Source organism: Mesoplodon densirostris, chromosome 2 (assembly GCF_025265405.1).
Source record: "Mesoplodon densirostris isolate mMesDen1 chromosome 2, mMesDen1 primary haplotype, whole genome shotgun sequence".
In the NCBI taxonomy this organism is placed as follows: domain Eukaryota; kingdom Metazoa; phylum Chordata; class Mammalia; order Artiodactyla; family Ziphiidae; genus Mesoplodon; species Mesoplodon densirostris.
This window is the reverse complement of record NC_082662.1, coordinates 57,163,930-57,179,971: the sequence shown is the minus strand read 5'-3', so window position 1 is coordinate 57,179,971 and position 16,042 is coordinate 57,163,930. Positions and strand designations below refer to the sequence as shown.

At 43.3% G+C, this 16,042-nt stretch overlaps 1 protein-coding gene across 2 annotated transcripts in view; it reads right to left on the bottom strand.

Annotated features, from left to right (window-relative positions):
- Window positions 1-16,042, bottom strand: part of CACHD1 (cache domain containing 1) — a 218,978-nt gene that overhangs the window by 11,578 nt on the left and 191,358 nt on the right. For both annotated transcript variants that reach the window (XM_060089904.1, XM_060089905.1), the window contains exons 17-26: window positions 13,722-13,844; window positions 12,221-12,320; window positions 12,012-12,128; window positions 9,960-10,120; window positions 9,554-9,640; window positions 8,565-8,681; window positions 7,060-7,211; window positions 5,597-5,758; window positions 4,256-4,333; window positions 3,522-3,623 (exon numbers count right to left, since the gene is read on the bottom strand). In XM_060089904.1, coding sequence (XP_059945887.1) covers window positions 3,522-3,623; window positions 4,256-4,333; window positions 5,597-5,758; window positions 7,060-7,211; window positions 8,565-8,681; window positions 9,554-9,640; window positions 9,960-10,120; window positions 12,012-12,128; window positions 12,221-12,320; window positions 13,722-13,844 — 1,199 coding nt within the window. The remainder of the gene's footprint in view (window positions 1-3,521; window positions 3,624-4,255; window positions 4,334-5,596; window positions 5,759-7,059; window positions 7,212-8,564; window positions 8,682-9,553; window positions 9,641-9,959; window positions 10,121-12,011; window positions 12,129-12,220; window positions 12,321-13,721; window positions 13,845-16,042) is intronic.

The following is a 16,042-nucleotide window of genomic DNA, read 5'->3' as shown; positions in this document are numbered from 1 at the left end:
AAAAATGGTGCTTAATGTACATTTTTAATGTTTCTAATGAGATGGAAACTAAAACACAGACTCACAAGGAACAAATACATACTGGTGGTTTTTAACTTAAAAATAAGCCAATTGGGGCTTCCCTGGTGGCGCAGTGGTTGAGAATCTGCCTGCTAATGCAGGGGACACGGGTTCGAACCCTGGTCTGGGATGACCCCACATGCCGTGGAGCTACTAGGCCCGTGAGTCACAACTACTGAGCCGGCGTGTCTGGAGCCTGTGCTCCGCAACAAGAGAGGCCGCCACAGTGAGAGGCCCGCGCACCGTGATGAAGAGTGGTCCCCGCTTGCCACAACTAGAGAAAGCCCTCACACAGAAACGAAGACGCAACACAGCAAAAATTAATTAATTAATTAATAAACTCCTACCCCCAACATCTTCTTAAAAAAAAAAAGCCCAATTGATTAGTTAGAATATGATATTTTCAAGAGAAATAATGGGCAAAGCAGAGTGTAACAGTTAATAGTCAAGTGCTGGAAAACAATCATTCTACATGTGTTAGAACGTTGATAAAAATGATTCTACTTTTCAGAAACCATTCTTACTTTGAGTAGCTTTCTTTTAAGATACAAAAATTAAAAATTAGGTTCTTTTAAAATACAAAACTCTGTTGGCCACATGAAATATTTCTAGTTAAAAATGCAGCCTGGAGTCTCCAAGTTTAGCTTGGTAACATTTAGTTTTAATTCTGGGAATATCACCACTCTGAACCATACCATGAAAGTCTGGTCTGTTCCATACTTATATATTTGTATCTTTTATTCTTTTGAGGCTTCCTTTTGTGCGTGTCCCCTCTCCCCCCCAGGGTCTTACATGATTTACTTGCAGATAAAAGTGAACTCTCTCCCCATCTTCTTCTTTGTTCCACTTCTTTAAGGAAGCTGTCATAATTCAGCCTTTTATCAGTCTTGTGAATACATGCATGCATTTACAGTTTCCTGCTGGATTATCAATTCCTTGAGGGCAGAGTGGGTATGGAGGTGAGGTCAGCTCTGAGCTCATGCCTGCCATGTGTTATCTCGCTTCATCCTCACGACAGCCTTACCAGGGAGGAATTTCTAATCCCGTTTTAATTATTAGGAGACTGAGGTCCGTGTAGCTTCACTAAGGTCTCACTACCTGGAAAGAAGGGGAGAGGTGGGATTCCAGAATTCTGCTTGACCTATCTTTTTTTTTTTTTTTAATTTTTTTTAAATTTGCGGTACGCGGGCCTCTCACTGTTGTGGCCTCTCCCGTTGCGGAGCACAGGCTCCGGACGCGCAGGCTCAGCGGCCATGGCTCACGGGCCTAGCCGCTCCGCGGCATGTGGGATCCTCCCGGACTGGGGCACGAACCCGTGTCCCCTGCATCGGCAGGCAGACTCTCAACCACTGCGCCACCAGGGAAGCCCTGCTTGACCTATCTCATAAGCTCTTCTATACCACGCTGCCTGGCAGAAATAAGGCCCATCCCGCCCCCTTCCCCAACTCCTTCCTCTCTGCCAAGCAAACAGCAGATGCCCGCCTGATACCTTCACCAAATAAGAGAACACACGCTTGAGCAAGTCATGTGCCACAAAAGAACTAGACCCGATTTCCGTGTTTAATGGGTACCTATGGTTTATCCTCTAGGTACCACAGGGACATTAGCTTGATGCCACCACTTTTAGTGACCCACCATACAGGTTCAGGGATATGACAACACCCGGTTAAATGCTGTTGACTTTGTGGTGCCTTTGGAATTACGTGGAATGTCAATGTCTTCCACGTCTTCTGGCGTTGCATTCTGTCTGCATGAGAAACTCTGGGGCTAACAGGGATCCAATTATTGTGAAAAATGAAAGAAAGCAAGCCCTTAGCTAGATGCCTTGGCTTTTGGGTGCTGACACTGCACTATGCCTTTTATCTCAGCTGTTGCTTCATATGCCATTTTTACTAAGATGATGGGAGGGCTAATGGAACATTAGAAACATCACTCAGAATTCCAATTTTGTACTGAAGCAGTTTCTACCAGGGGAAAGAGAAGGGGAGGTGGGGGAGAGGGAGAGAGAGACAGAGAGGGAGAGAGAGAGAAAGAACTCAGTATTTCTGCTGAATAAGAAATTATTTCTGTTGAACTTTAGTAGCCTCAAACCTGTTTTATTATTCAAAGGAGAAGAGACACAGAACTGCCTGGCAGAATGAATTTATGCAGGTTCAAAGGTTTTTCTGGAAAAAAGGCAGAAAGTCAAAGAAACTGAGAAATTTAAGTTCTGCTTTGACTCTCCATAGAAACCAGAAGTTTCTATTTAGTTGGTGGGAACAATGTCATTCAGAGCCCAAATTAAGAGTCCCCAATTTAAAAATCAGACCTTTGGCTTCTCCTGTTTTCCAAAGGGAGTTTGAATATCTGGCTGTGGTGTAAAAGGCCACATTGGTTGCTTTGATGAACATCTATTCCTGCATTTTTTAGCACAGGTGTGGAAGCACACTGCTTGAAGACATTTTTTTTTTTTTCAGGGTAGATGTGGAGAAAGCAGAATAAAAAAAGCATAAATGCATTATTTATGCATTAAAAAAAGACCTGATTCTGGGAAGAAAAGAAAGATTTCTGGAAAATTAAACAGCTATATGAAAAACAAAAAGATCTGACAATTACAGGAAAGGATGTACACTTCTGTTATATTTTTGTGCAACAGTGGCAGGTATGCCTAGACAGTAGGACACATCTGCTGTTGTCTGTGACAATAAGCCATACGGGCACTGGGAAGGTGAGAAGGTACATGGTGGCCATGCTGTTGGTACAGCCGTGGACTTGATAATTGGTAGCTCACTTAGCACCCAGTGTCTCTTCACAACTCAGTCCCGACCCTTCCCGAGCACCTCACAGGCACTTTAGGCACCTCCATGACTTTGTACACACCAGTCCCTTTGCCTCTAATATCCTTTGTCCCTCGTTTTTCTTTAATCATCCTTCAAGGCCCAGGGTAAGTGTTGTCTCTTTGGTGAAGCCTTCCCTGGGGCTCCAGGCCAGGCAGGAGGTCAGGGCAGGGGATGCCAGATGACAGCATGGATTCTTGCCAGGCCCTGAGAGTATGTGGCCAAGAGAGCCCTTGTCGATGCTGGTGTTTGCCAACCAACATCACTGGGCAGCAGGACCTATGAGTAAGCCGATTCACTGAGAACCAAGTGGGGTACCACTTGGTTCTCAGTGAATGGGTAAGCAGGTACCACTGAGATGATCTGAATGCTTATTCATGGAGAAAACCCAGGAGGCAATCTGTGTGCCCAGAGGTCATCTCAGATATGCTTGGGAATGCTGAGCCGTAAGCCAAACTCTCCTAGGGCTCTTATAAAAGTTTCATGTTGGAATGTATCTTTTTGGAAAACTATGTCAAAATAATTTACCTGAGCATGGAACAGGAAAGAGAGAGAAGGGTTATTTATGCATAAATAACTTGTGAGCACTGGCCCACAAGTGCACCAGGGTCCTCAGGGCCTCAAGCGCAGGAAGCCAGACCTTACCATGATCGCTTTCTGTTCCCGAGCGACCCCAGTAGCGACGCCTCCTTTCTGGACTGTGTGCGTGCCGTTCGATGACCGCGGCTATAAATCGAGTATTGCTGACTGTGGAAGGCAAGGATGGTTAGTCACTCTTAGGCCAGTATCTTTATTGTATCAAGCGCATTTGCGCTAAGTAGGCTCTTTCACATGATGGGGGGAGTTATTCCTTGCAGAGCTAGAATGAGTAATTTTTTAACAATTCTGAGGATTAGGGGAGTTGGTTTTAGGACTGGGACAGCAAGAGCTCCCTAATGACATATCTCCAACATGCATCAAGGAGATAGACTCTGTATAGTTGAAGGCCAAAGTATCTCAACACACATGGAGCTCTCTTTTGATAAGAGAAATGTTTTTTTTCTTCCCCCTGAGTTGTATACATTAGTTAAGGGATTTAAGAGAAATGCATACCTGATGACTCCCTTTCTAAAATGCTATACTGGAAAGTAATGAGGAGGAGAAAGAAAGGGAAGAGTAAGGTGTTTTAGGCCAAAGTACTTAATGCAACAAAGAACACCCTGAAATCTTTTGAGATGTACTAGAACAAAGCAAATACCTATGCTTATTCCTAATGAAAATGGGGGAAGAAAAGAACGCCATCATGCCAAAGCATCTTAAACTTTAATACGAGAAAGCACATTTATTCTGGATTAGCCTCCTGCTGCCGCGTTCTGCATGGAGGCAGCCTGGATACTCACTGATGCCTCTGTCTTCATGGCCGTCATCATCCCTTTCATCTCTGTCATTCTCCAGGTTGGACATACGCACTGACATTTCTACCCATCATTCAAAAGAGAGAAACATGACTATTTAATCAAACAAAATCACCCACTTTAATGCCCTGCAGAGTGCTCATTTGATGACTGGATGACAGCATTCCATCAATGAACTGATGCCCCATCTCTTTTTTTTTTTTTTTTAAAGGAGGAGGGAGCAGGAATCAGAAGAGAGAACAAGAGGTGAATCATCCAGAGGGGCACCTGAGATTGATTTCTGGAGACAGAGGAGAAAAGATGTTGATTGAGGCTAACAGGTCTTTAATCCTCTCCTCAAGTACCTGAAATGGAAGGAAGGGGTCTAAAACCACGGCTGACTGTGCTGATAAAATGGTGCTACAGAATCCTATAAAAGGCCAGGCCTAAGGTTACACTGGACGGCAGTCATCCTCAGTCACACCAAACCTTACCAAGAGGAAAGAGCTTTGTGGTCAGCTCAGTTACTAAATCAGACAACACGATCCACGATCCCCCGACAGGACTGCGACCACACTGAAATATTCCAACATCAACTAATCATGACTGCTGCCAGGCTCCTGACCAAGTCCAGGAAAAATGATGAGTGAGCCTTATCTCCACAAAGGTCAGGGTAACACATCCCAAGGGGTTTTTAGGGAGGATGGGGATGGTCATTAAATGGTTTTGTTCCTTGCAAATGAGCACAGATACCACATTTAACTCTTGATATGGAAGCCATAATTACCAATTAATCATTTTGTATCTGACTTCACGTCCTTACCCAGGTTGGACAGTCCTTATCCTGTTTTAAGAGATGTGACCATTCCTTTGAATGTGTGGTCATTCACACAATATAATAATATCTGCAACAGAACAGATTCATGTTCTTGCCAGTAGTGACCTGAGGTATCTTTGGTCTGCCCGTCTTTTCGGAACGGCAAAGGCAGCATATCTGAGCTTAGTGAAGAACAACATTTCCCACTCAGCATCCCAGCTCCCCTGACTGGCTTATTCCAGAGGCAAGCTATGGCGGGCTCACGCTTGTGTAAGGAGAGAGATAATCTAGGGATTTTCTGGGGAATCAAATGGGGCTTGCAGGATTTAGGCCCTAAAGAATGAGCTGTGAACTAAAGGAGGGAAGCAGGCTTTGGGGACCTCCGAATCTACTCCACGGTAGCAGGAAATGTAGCACTGGTCTTAACAGTCGCTTAAAGGCTTACAACTGGTTACTGTCCTTCTCCCCTTGGAACAACCCTGGGAGGCTGCTGCCTCCTGGGGGAGCTTTGGGATTCCTTTCGAGCTCACCTTGGGCAGCAAGAGGAGACATATGCTGATGACTCCGGCGATGAATCTGATGACGGTACGCATACACGGCCAGGACCAAGACCATGATGCAGCCCATGATGCCTCCAGCCACTGGACCCACAGGGGCACTTTTAATCATGTTCAATGTGACAACCTCATCACCTTCATTAAAATATAAACAAACAGATGTCCTTCATAAAGATTTCCCAAGTGTAGTAGGAGATGGGGACAGGGGTGAGATGGGAAGGAATGCAGTGGGAAGGGGTTTAGTGAAGATATGTAAGAACGGCTGCTTTAAGCTTTGAATCCCTTAAAGAAGACCCACCAGGATGTGGGAACAGGGCTTCCTTTAATTTCTGGTTCTCGGATGAAATGTTGCTTGCTTGGAGAGCACACAATTGGCAAGGACTTGTGAAGTAAGCGAGTGGCTGAGGATCCCTTACACATGCAGTGCCCAGTCTAAGGGCCCAGCCCTGGGCTGTGCACTACTCTTAATACAGAGGTGAGGCAGGGCAACGTGGGTCTCTCAGCACATATTTACTCTACATGGTGTCATTTAGTTCAGTGGCTCAGTCACGTGACCTCCAAAAAAGGCTCACATTTCAAAGCATATTGGGTTCCCTTTAAGACACTATTTGCACTTTTCAGACAGGAAACTGCAGGTGGGCACATAAAGTGACTTCTTGGAGCAAGGTCACTTCAACCGTGTCCTAACCTGGTCCAGTAGTCCTACTAGAGCTCAGAAGCCTTCCTCACATAGGAAAAGCTTTTCTTCCACAGACAGGCTAATGTGGGGAGATGTCAAAAAAGGCATTAACTAAAGGCTTAAGTATCTTTTCACTCGCCAACTAAGCTTGAGGAGCTTGTGGTAATTCCAGAAAGACACTGAGAAGATCTCAGGGTGGGTATGCAGGTAGTATTTTTGAGGTCTTGGGGCCTAATCCCAGTGGTGTTCCTCCCAAAAATGTCCCTGTCCCCCACCCCAAGCCACCCCCCACTGCACTGGATAGCTCTGGCTTTTGCCGACCTCAAGGACCTAAATACTAATTTGTAGCCGTAAGATTTCTGCCTTCACAAGTTGTGAGGGAAGGTAGCAGCAGGAAAGCGAAATGCACGGGTCACTCTGCCCATCGCCAGCCCTATGCTTCTGACAGCTGGCATTCACATTCACACAACCCCACAGTTCAGCTGCTCAGAAATCAGGCCTGATATTTCTCAGAACAAGCTTAATGGGAATGAATTCCAGGCTTGCAAAATTTGGCAGGAAAGATGGCTGCTTACTCTGCACAGTATAGCTAGCCAGCTTTGAAAGTAATTATTTGCCTTGGTTTTGCAACGAAAAACTACTGGCCAAGAAATCAGGGAAGTAGGGTAGAGAATTATTTTAAGATCTTTGTCCTAGTATAGAGGCAAGAAAATATGTTTTCAAGAATCAAATTATTCTGGGTTCCCCAAAAACATACCTATTGCTCCCATGTCATCAACATAGGGGCTTTTGGCTCCAACGATCCCCCCGAAGCATTCTTTCTGGGGCGCACAGTAGGATTTGTCCAGGTGGGTCTTGCCATCGCTGTCTACCATGCACCATTCACAATCCAGCACACCAAAGCAGTCCCTGCCAGAAAGACAACGCTGAATGTTCCAGAAAGCGGTGTCATGCAGGGGAGAGCACATGGACTTGGGCATCAGATAGCTCTCAGGGGTTCCATGACTCACTAGTGCTATAACTCCTTGAGCCTGAGTTTCCTTTCCTTATAAAAGGAGAACAGCCATACCTGCCATGGGAAAGCTGTCTAATATCCCTCAACAGCTTGGAGATGAGAGAAATAGAACCACTCTCTGTGAATCAAGCCATGAAGTCCACACATCATGGATTAGTGCAGGGTCACTCAAAATCATCTTAAAAGACCACACGGCCCCAAGGTTTGTTAGACTTCGGCCTAACACCCCCCAGGTATATGGTCATTAAAAAAAAAGAAAAAGGGGGCCTCCCTGGTGGTGCAGTGGTTGAGAGTCCGCCTGCTGACACAGGGGACACGGGTTCGTGCCCTGGTCCAGGAAGATCCCACATGCCACGGAGCGGCTGGGCCCGTGAGCCATGGCCGCTGAGCCTGCGCGTCCAGAGCCTGTGCTCCGCAAAGGGAGAGGCCACAACAGTGAGAGGCCCGCATACAGCAAAAAAAAAAAAAAAAAAAAAGAAAAAGGAAGGAAGGAAAAATTGATCAAACAAGTTGGGGAAACAGTGGATAAGTTAAACAGATTTCTTTGCTGCCAATTTCTTATAACTTTTAACATGTTGAGTACATTCTGACAGTGTTTCTCAAGCTTAATAGGCTTTGGGTTACTGCATAACACACCGAATTAATCTATCTGATGCCCTACCATTCCTTTGCTAAAATACATACTGAAAGTAAAACTGACTGCCCCTTTCACCCACTAACTTTGTTGAATCAAATGGCAGCTTGCAGCTGTTTAGTCCCAAACACCCTAGGGAGGAGGGGGAGGGAGCAGGGAGCATGTGGCTTTCAGTTCTCAACACGACTGTAAAGCATATCTGCTTTCTAAGAAACAATTGATGAGCTTCAATGTACCACACATAGAGCTGGGTTCTGTTTCTAGAACCCATGAGTTCCTGCCCCCTTGCCCTTGCTTCTTCATGTCATTTCCTCTCTTACTCCTCTTATTTCAAGAATAACTTTTCCATCCACAGATGAGGCTACTAAGATATGGTACATGTGCCAAATACCTGTACCAAGTGGAAACCAAATAACATTAAACCTGATAGATAAAAGGCATATCAAAATCAGTTCTAGATCTGAAAAACTGGTACATCTTTTTAAAACATCAAGAATGGGGATGATAAATACCATCTGGAAAAGCTCAACGAGGCTGCTGGTCCCTGTTCTTTACTAGGTTCTGCTCCTGCAGCTATGATGTTGATGTGAAATCAGCACCAGGCACTGCTTACCCACTCTCCATCCTCTGACTGCACCTGCTGTTGACACACTGGTGAAGAGCATCCTGCAGGCCAGGGTCAATAGCCGTGTACGTCACTGGCTCCTGGTGTACTTCACAGCTTGGGTTTCTACGTAGGAGCAAGTCTGAAGGTTAGGACCAATACCATCCATATTCCAAACTCATCATGCCCTTGGCCCCTGACAGTGTCAAACAGATCGGGGTTTGAATCCTGGTTTTGTCACTTAGCTCTATGAAACCTTGGGCCAATCTGGCCTGAAAATCTGTCACTGAGATAAATAATGCTATATTATGTGTGAGCATCTGTGTGTGTGAAATGTTCCTACATGTTTATCAAAGGGTTAATTTGAAAACTAAGTGACAGGGCCTCCCTGGTGGCACAGTGGTTAAGAATCTGTCTGCCAATGCAGGGGACACGGGTTCGAGTCCTGGTCCAGGAAGATCCCACATGCCGCAGAGCAACTAAAGCCCATGTGCCACAACTACTGAGCCTGCACTCTAGAGCCCTTGAGCCACAACTCCTGAAGCCTGGGCGCCTAGAGCCTGTTCTCTGCAACAAGAGAAGCCACTGCAATGAGAAGCCCACGCACTGAAATGAAGACTAGCCCCTGCTCACCACAACTAGAGAAAAGCCCACATGTAGCAACGAGACCCAATGTAACCAAAAATAAAGAAAAAAAAAAAAGAAAGAAAACTAAGTGACTTACTGGACATACAGTATCTGACACATGTTAGGCACTTAGTTAATGCTTGTAACAGTCTCATATTTTTGTAAATAGCACATATACTCAAAAATTTTTTAGCATTTATATTCAAACCTGAACGTGGACTTCACTTTAAGACACTATAGAGTTTGAAAACTGGCTCACTGAACAGTTCCATCATCAGAATGAATCACCTTCTTATACTTCCAACTCGAAACAAATCTATAAACAAGACTGCCATTATAAATATGCACACACACACACATTTTAAATTTACCTGTTCTCTGCATTGGTGAGGTTGCCAGTGCACTCATTGACCTCTAGAGGGCACTCACAAGGACATTCACATTCATTTTGTTCCATTCTGAAAAGGAAAAAGAAAGTTACTATGCAGCGGGTTGATAAACTATATATTGTACATGCACCTAGGGAAATGAAATAAAGACACCATAGTTAAAAGCGACAGTAAAAGCTATCCCTAAAGGTTTAAATACACAGTTGACCTCAATCCATTGTTCTTTGGACGAGGATGCTGCAAACAACACAGCTCTAAATGCTTTTGTAACCAGGAGTTTCCTTTCCTCTAGGACACACCTGAACACTTCATGTTTATTTTGCAGTTGGCAACAGTTAAAATATTCAGTAGTGTGGTAAACAGAGAATACGACCTGTCCCATTTTTACCGGTGACAGTTGAGACAGAGCCGGTCCACCATGCTACAAGCACAGAAGGCAAGAGAGTCACACGTTTCGTTGACGATGCCGACAAACGCATTGGTTCCCGGGATCCTCGCCAGTCTGTATTTAGAACAGTGACTGCCGTGCACAAGGTTCGTCAAATCCCCCTATAGACAACAGAGTTGTCAGAAGTGACAGACAACAATGCAAAGATTCAGCTCTACCATCCTGAAAACAACCCTTCAACCAACTGATGAAAAGAGTTCAATCCAACTAAAGCAAGCATCCTTTCCTTCGTTCTATAACAAGAAAATGGGATAGGTGGCTTCATGAAATGTCTACAATATTTGAAAGCCAAAGATTCTAAAGTAGCATTGTAAAGTTGAGTATGGTCATTTTCTCTGCACGTGTCATATGCAGTAGGCCAATTATTTAAGCCCATGTTGGTTTCCATGCCAGTTATCCCTTATGTGTGCATGGTGAGGATAAGCCTAACCCTGAGAATCATGGCACTGAATGGTTTCTTAGAGGTCTAGATGAATTCTTTACTGCCTGGAAGATGCCCACCTTCACAATATAAGCAATAACACAGGCTTATCAGCCTGTTAGCTCCAATAACCAGGAATGTTCCAATTCCATTATGGAATAACTTGGGCCATTAAGAATTTATTCTAATTCATACTCCACTAAAATTAGCAAGTCTGAAAAATTTCTACTGGAATATCCTAGCTTCTCTGCTGAAGACTCAGGAAATCATTGTACAAATGACAGAAGATAACACAGAGTAAGGCAGACTTTCATATGACAACCTTACCTGACAGCCTCCCTCCGATTACACGCATGTTTGTCAATGTCACCTTTACAGAAAGTGCTCATCAGAATGGGTATGGGGGTTGAACAGAGTAATAATGACTTCCCTTGCTTTGAACACACTATCCTAGTAACATATTCATTCTTAAAACTCTTCTAGGGCTGCCCTGGTGGCACAGTGGATGAGGGTCCGCCTGCCGATGCAGGTGACACGGGTTCGTGTCTCGGTCCGGGAAGATCCCACATGCCACGGAGCGGCTGGGCCCGTGAGCTATGGCCGCTGAGCTTGCGAGTCTGGAGCCCGTGCTCCGCAATGGGAGAGGCCACAGCAGTGAGAGGCCGGCGTACTGCAGAAAAAAAAAGCCCAAAACAAAACAAAACAAAACAAAAACCTCTTCTAGAACCCTACACAATTGTTTTTACAATCACTTTTTCTGAGACTTAAGTTCAGGATTTTCATTTAACCTCTTTTGTTTTTGACTTCAAGCTAATTTTATTTTATTTATTTAAAAAAATTTTTATTAGGGTACAGTTGATTTACAATGTTGTGTTTGTTTCAGGTGTACTAACTCAATACATCTTTATGATTATCTTTTTAATAATACATGTAATGATTTGTGAATACATTTACTTCTTGTGAATAACTTTTTGAATGTTGGTTCTGTCATGACCCATTCTCTCTCAGCTAGGATTATTTACAAATTAATAAGTATATCCTTAAGATCTCTAACCATACCCAGGTAAATTTGTAGCATCTCAAATCACAAGAGAGTATTCTAAGCTTAAAAAAGAAAAAAAGGAATTATTTTTGGATGATCTACATAAGAGCTCTCATCTAACAGGGTGGATGACCAAGAACTAACCTAATTTGGCTTTAAGAATTTAGGGAGACTGAGTAATCTCTAGAAGACAGGAAGAGAGGACCACATGGTGCCACATATATTTATACAAGAGTGTGGGAACAGACTTCAGCAGACATTTCAAAGGGCTTAGATTGGGTATGTCTTTAAACAAACAAAACCAAAGCAAAATACCAACTGTGAAACCTTAAAACACTTACTTCTCCACTCAGGGCTTTATATCCCACAACCATCAGACTGGGGAGTTGGACTAAGGTCTGTCATGTCCTATCCCTCTAATTCCCAGGCAATAAAACAGCCGGTAATAGCTAACATTCAGACACAAACCATGACTCCATTGCAATTCCATAGCCGGATGGGAGAAGAGAGCGTTGAGGAATCAACTTACCACTAGGCTCGTGTTGAATTTATAAAACCTCTGGACCGTTCTGTCACTGAAGCTGTTGCACAGGTTCTTCTTTACAAAGTTGGGGTGGTTCAGGATGTCATTTGCTACCAGGGGCTCCTACCGAGGCCAAGCAGAACACAAGACAGATGCCATGTGGTTAGTGAGCCGCAGCCCGGTGGAGAACTGGGCTCTAGCTTCGTGACAAATACCTTGTGGGTGATGTGCTGCTGTTCCACGGGTGCGTGTCCTTTGGGGTCAATGAGGGTTGGATGTGCCACCAGATAACCCCTGTCCTCCATTATGAAGCACCTGTGCCAAGACAATGACATTCCTCATTCACAGAAGCTGCTGTTCTATGCTTCTGGAGAGCATCTATCTTGCTAGTCCTGACACAAATTGCATTTATCAGGTTCTCAGTAAATATTCATGGACGAAATGAAGGAAGGCTGGCAGTCAGGTGACAGACACTTAATTCTCAAGGTGCTGGATTACCTGGCATACGGTTTAAGGCGAGAGAGTTACACCTGACTCTGAGGTCACCTACATACTTCGTACAGAATGTGACCACCCAGACTAAGTAAGATGGGCTTGAAGATCTTTTGCAAGAATGTATAAAGTGGGACATTTTTTTCTTTTTTCTGGGGAGGGAGATTCTGAAAGAAGCAGTCTTGGGTATTTACAGGCACAAATTTTAGGTAAACCATACAATTTCCTCTTTCAATGACAAACATACCTAAAATACAACGTTCAGAGGACATGCAAAAATATATTTGATGGAAACACTAAATAAGTGAAGTTAGAACTGCTTTAATCAAGACTATATTCTGCGCTATTTTACTTTCCATTCGTCCTAACAGTTTGCTGTGAATCCTGCATTTCCCCATTAAGGGCCCATGTGAAATTTAGCAGTGATATAAAGCATGGGTCATGAGTTGGAAATAAAGCTATTTTTAAAAGTGGCCTGGGGGCTTCCCTGGTGGCACAGTGGTTGAGAGTCCGCCTGCCGATGCAGGGACATGGGTTGAGAGTCCGCCTCCCGATGCAGGGGACACAGGTTCGTGCCCGGGTCCGGGAGGATCCCACATGCCGCGGAGCGGGGCCATGGCCACTGAGCCTGCGCATCCAGAGCCTATGCTCTGCAACGGGAGAGGCCACAACAGTGAGAGGCCCGCGTACTACAAAAAAAAAAAAAAAAGAAAGAAAAAGTGGCTTGTATTAAATCAAGGGAATGCCCTTGCTTTGATCAGACATGCTCTTTTGAAATTCAGGTGGCAAAGACTTTTGGTTCCATGAGCCTCTTTCTGGGGAAATGTACAAAGGAACAGTCTAAGCATCTGAAAATCTCACAGACTTTGGTTTAATAACTAAGTTCACATCAAAAGTACCACCCAAGAGTACCCTCTGGTCTTTCTAGCACCCAAGATATGGGAAACCTCTAATTACTGACTCCTAGAGAAACAAGAGCTTTTGGAGAATTCTGTGCCACAGTGACTCTTCTTGTTAGAAGCCAAATCTGTCCATCTAAGTCATAAACAGCATGCATCTTAGAAAAATAAAAGAACAAAAACCTCCTGAATAGAACACCCAGGCAACGGACTCAATTTCTGACGCTGACTATGACAATGTGCTTGGCATTAAACTGGAGATACCTGACATCTTTTTCTTTGTATTTTGCAGCTAGATAGGATATGGGGTCCCTGAAGGGCTCACCTTATTTTGTTGCCACCATCTTGGTTACAAACTGGTAATAAGTCCATCAGAACCTTGTAGAAGTATCGAAGCGTGAAGTCAATGCCCATCACAGCCACAGTATGCCCGGAAGACAGCTGTGTACTTCATGTGAAAATGATCAGTGAGAATAAGAGGTGTGTCTTATTTAAAGGCAAAAGCTATGTTCACTCATAAGGACATTGTATGGTATCAGAAACACATGACTCCTGTTCTCCGCACTTTCCACCCTTGGAGAAACAATTAACTAAATGACTAACTTACCATAACATGGAGATTTGAGAAGAGAAAAATGTAAGATTAAAGGTAGGACTTCCCAAGTAAGACTAGCCCAAAACATGGGCAGCTGTGGAATATGGCTAGTTCTAACTATAGATGTTCAGACAATGGTGGGATTATTCTTTGTCAAGAATATGGGGGTGGTGGGGGGATAGGCATCAGCTGGGAGGTTTAATGTGTGGCTGTTAGGTTCCTTCCAACAAGGAACCTTTATTTCTCCTTCAATTTTTTTTTTTCTAATTGAGGTATAGTTGATTTACAGTGTTGTTAATTTCCGCTGTACAGCAAAGTGATTCAGTTATACATATTTATACATACTTTCTTTAATATTCTGTTCCATTATGGTTTATTGTAGGATACTGAATATAGTTCTCTGTGCTATACAGTAAGACCCTGTTGTTTATCCATGCTATATATAAAAGCTTACATCTGCTCACCCCAACCTCCCACTCCATCCCTCCCCCAAACCCCTCCCCCTTGGCAACCACCAGTCTCTAACAATGAAACTTTAGACAAGGAGGCTGAGTGATGTCCTTGGTTATTTCCTTCATTTTATAGATCATGATAAATCTATAGTTATTAATCTATACATCTCATTTTATAGAGCTCTCAAAGGTTAATTAGTTTTAGGTCATACAAAACTTAGTGAAAACAACGTTTTGTTTTCTTTCTATAACACTAAAGTTGGCTGTACTCAAAACCCAGCTCACATTCTAGAACGAGACTCTCCTGGTTCATAGGCCAGTTCTGTCTCCATTCTAAAATGCTACTCTCAAAAATAGAAGCACCAAGGAAGAGAAAGTTGGGCAATACAACATGATGCTTGCTAGCCTTTTAGTTCTGGAATCAATCAGATCTGGGGTCAAAATTTGGCCTGGTTGATTTCTATCTATGGGGCTCCTGGGATGCTACTTAACCTAACTAAGCCTCAGTTTTCTTATCTGAAAATGGGGTTAATAACAGCTCAGAAGAAACTTCCCAAAGTAAAGTCCTCTTTGGGAAAATCAAAACTTGGGAATGAAATTAGCTTTGCTATGTAGACAACTGGTTACTAACAACACTGATACTAACATATTAACTCAACTCACCACTCACCACCCCCATCAAAAAAAAAAAAACCAGAACAAACAAACAAACAAACAAACAACAAGAAAAAAGGACCATGACCCATAATGAAATTTCTATCAGAGCTTTGCTGTCAAAGCTGTTTTTGGCATGGGATGGGGGAAGACCATGTTGTGGGATTGCCTTTGAGAGGTTATTGCCTCAATAAGAGCCCCTATTATTACTTAAGTAACTTAAATTCTCCCATGGAAGAACTCCAAGACTCAGTTACCTTACGGGATTTGTGCATTGTAGAAAAGAATATTTTGCTGAAGTATTAGTCAGAAGAAGTCTAAACTTCTCTTGCTTGTTCAGGAAAGAGTGATGAGTCTAAACAATAGCCATCATTATGATAATAGTAATGGCTTCCATTTACTGAATGTTCACAATTTATAGGCATTCTGGTAGGCATCTGAATATATCACTTCAGTGATTTCTCACAGAAACCTTATGAGGCATTATTTCCAGAAAACTGAAGCTTGGGGAGATTAAGTATTTGGCTAAAGTCACACAGTGAATAACTAGTAGAAGCAGGGATTTAAACTCAGTGCCTTCAACTCCAAAGCATATATTCCTAACCAATAGGGTTTCTGCCTCCTTAGATCTGCATGGTACTCAAGAGTTTCCAAGCAATTTTAAACCATCTACTTAATTTCCTGTGAAGACATCAGAAAGGAATTATAGTTCCTATTTTATAAATGAAAAATTAGGTTTAGAATGGTTAAAAGACTTAAAGATTGATCACCTTTTATTTATGGTTTAGAGACTAAATCTGGTTCTTTCTACAATACTACAGCTGCCTCAGTGAAAAATACAATTCAGGTTTTGTGGGACAAGTTGATTTTGTTTCTAAAATTCCCCTGTATGACTGCCATCTGCCCCTGTTGATGATAAATGTGCTGAAGTAAAAGCATATATTA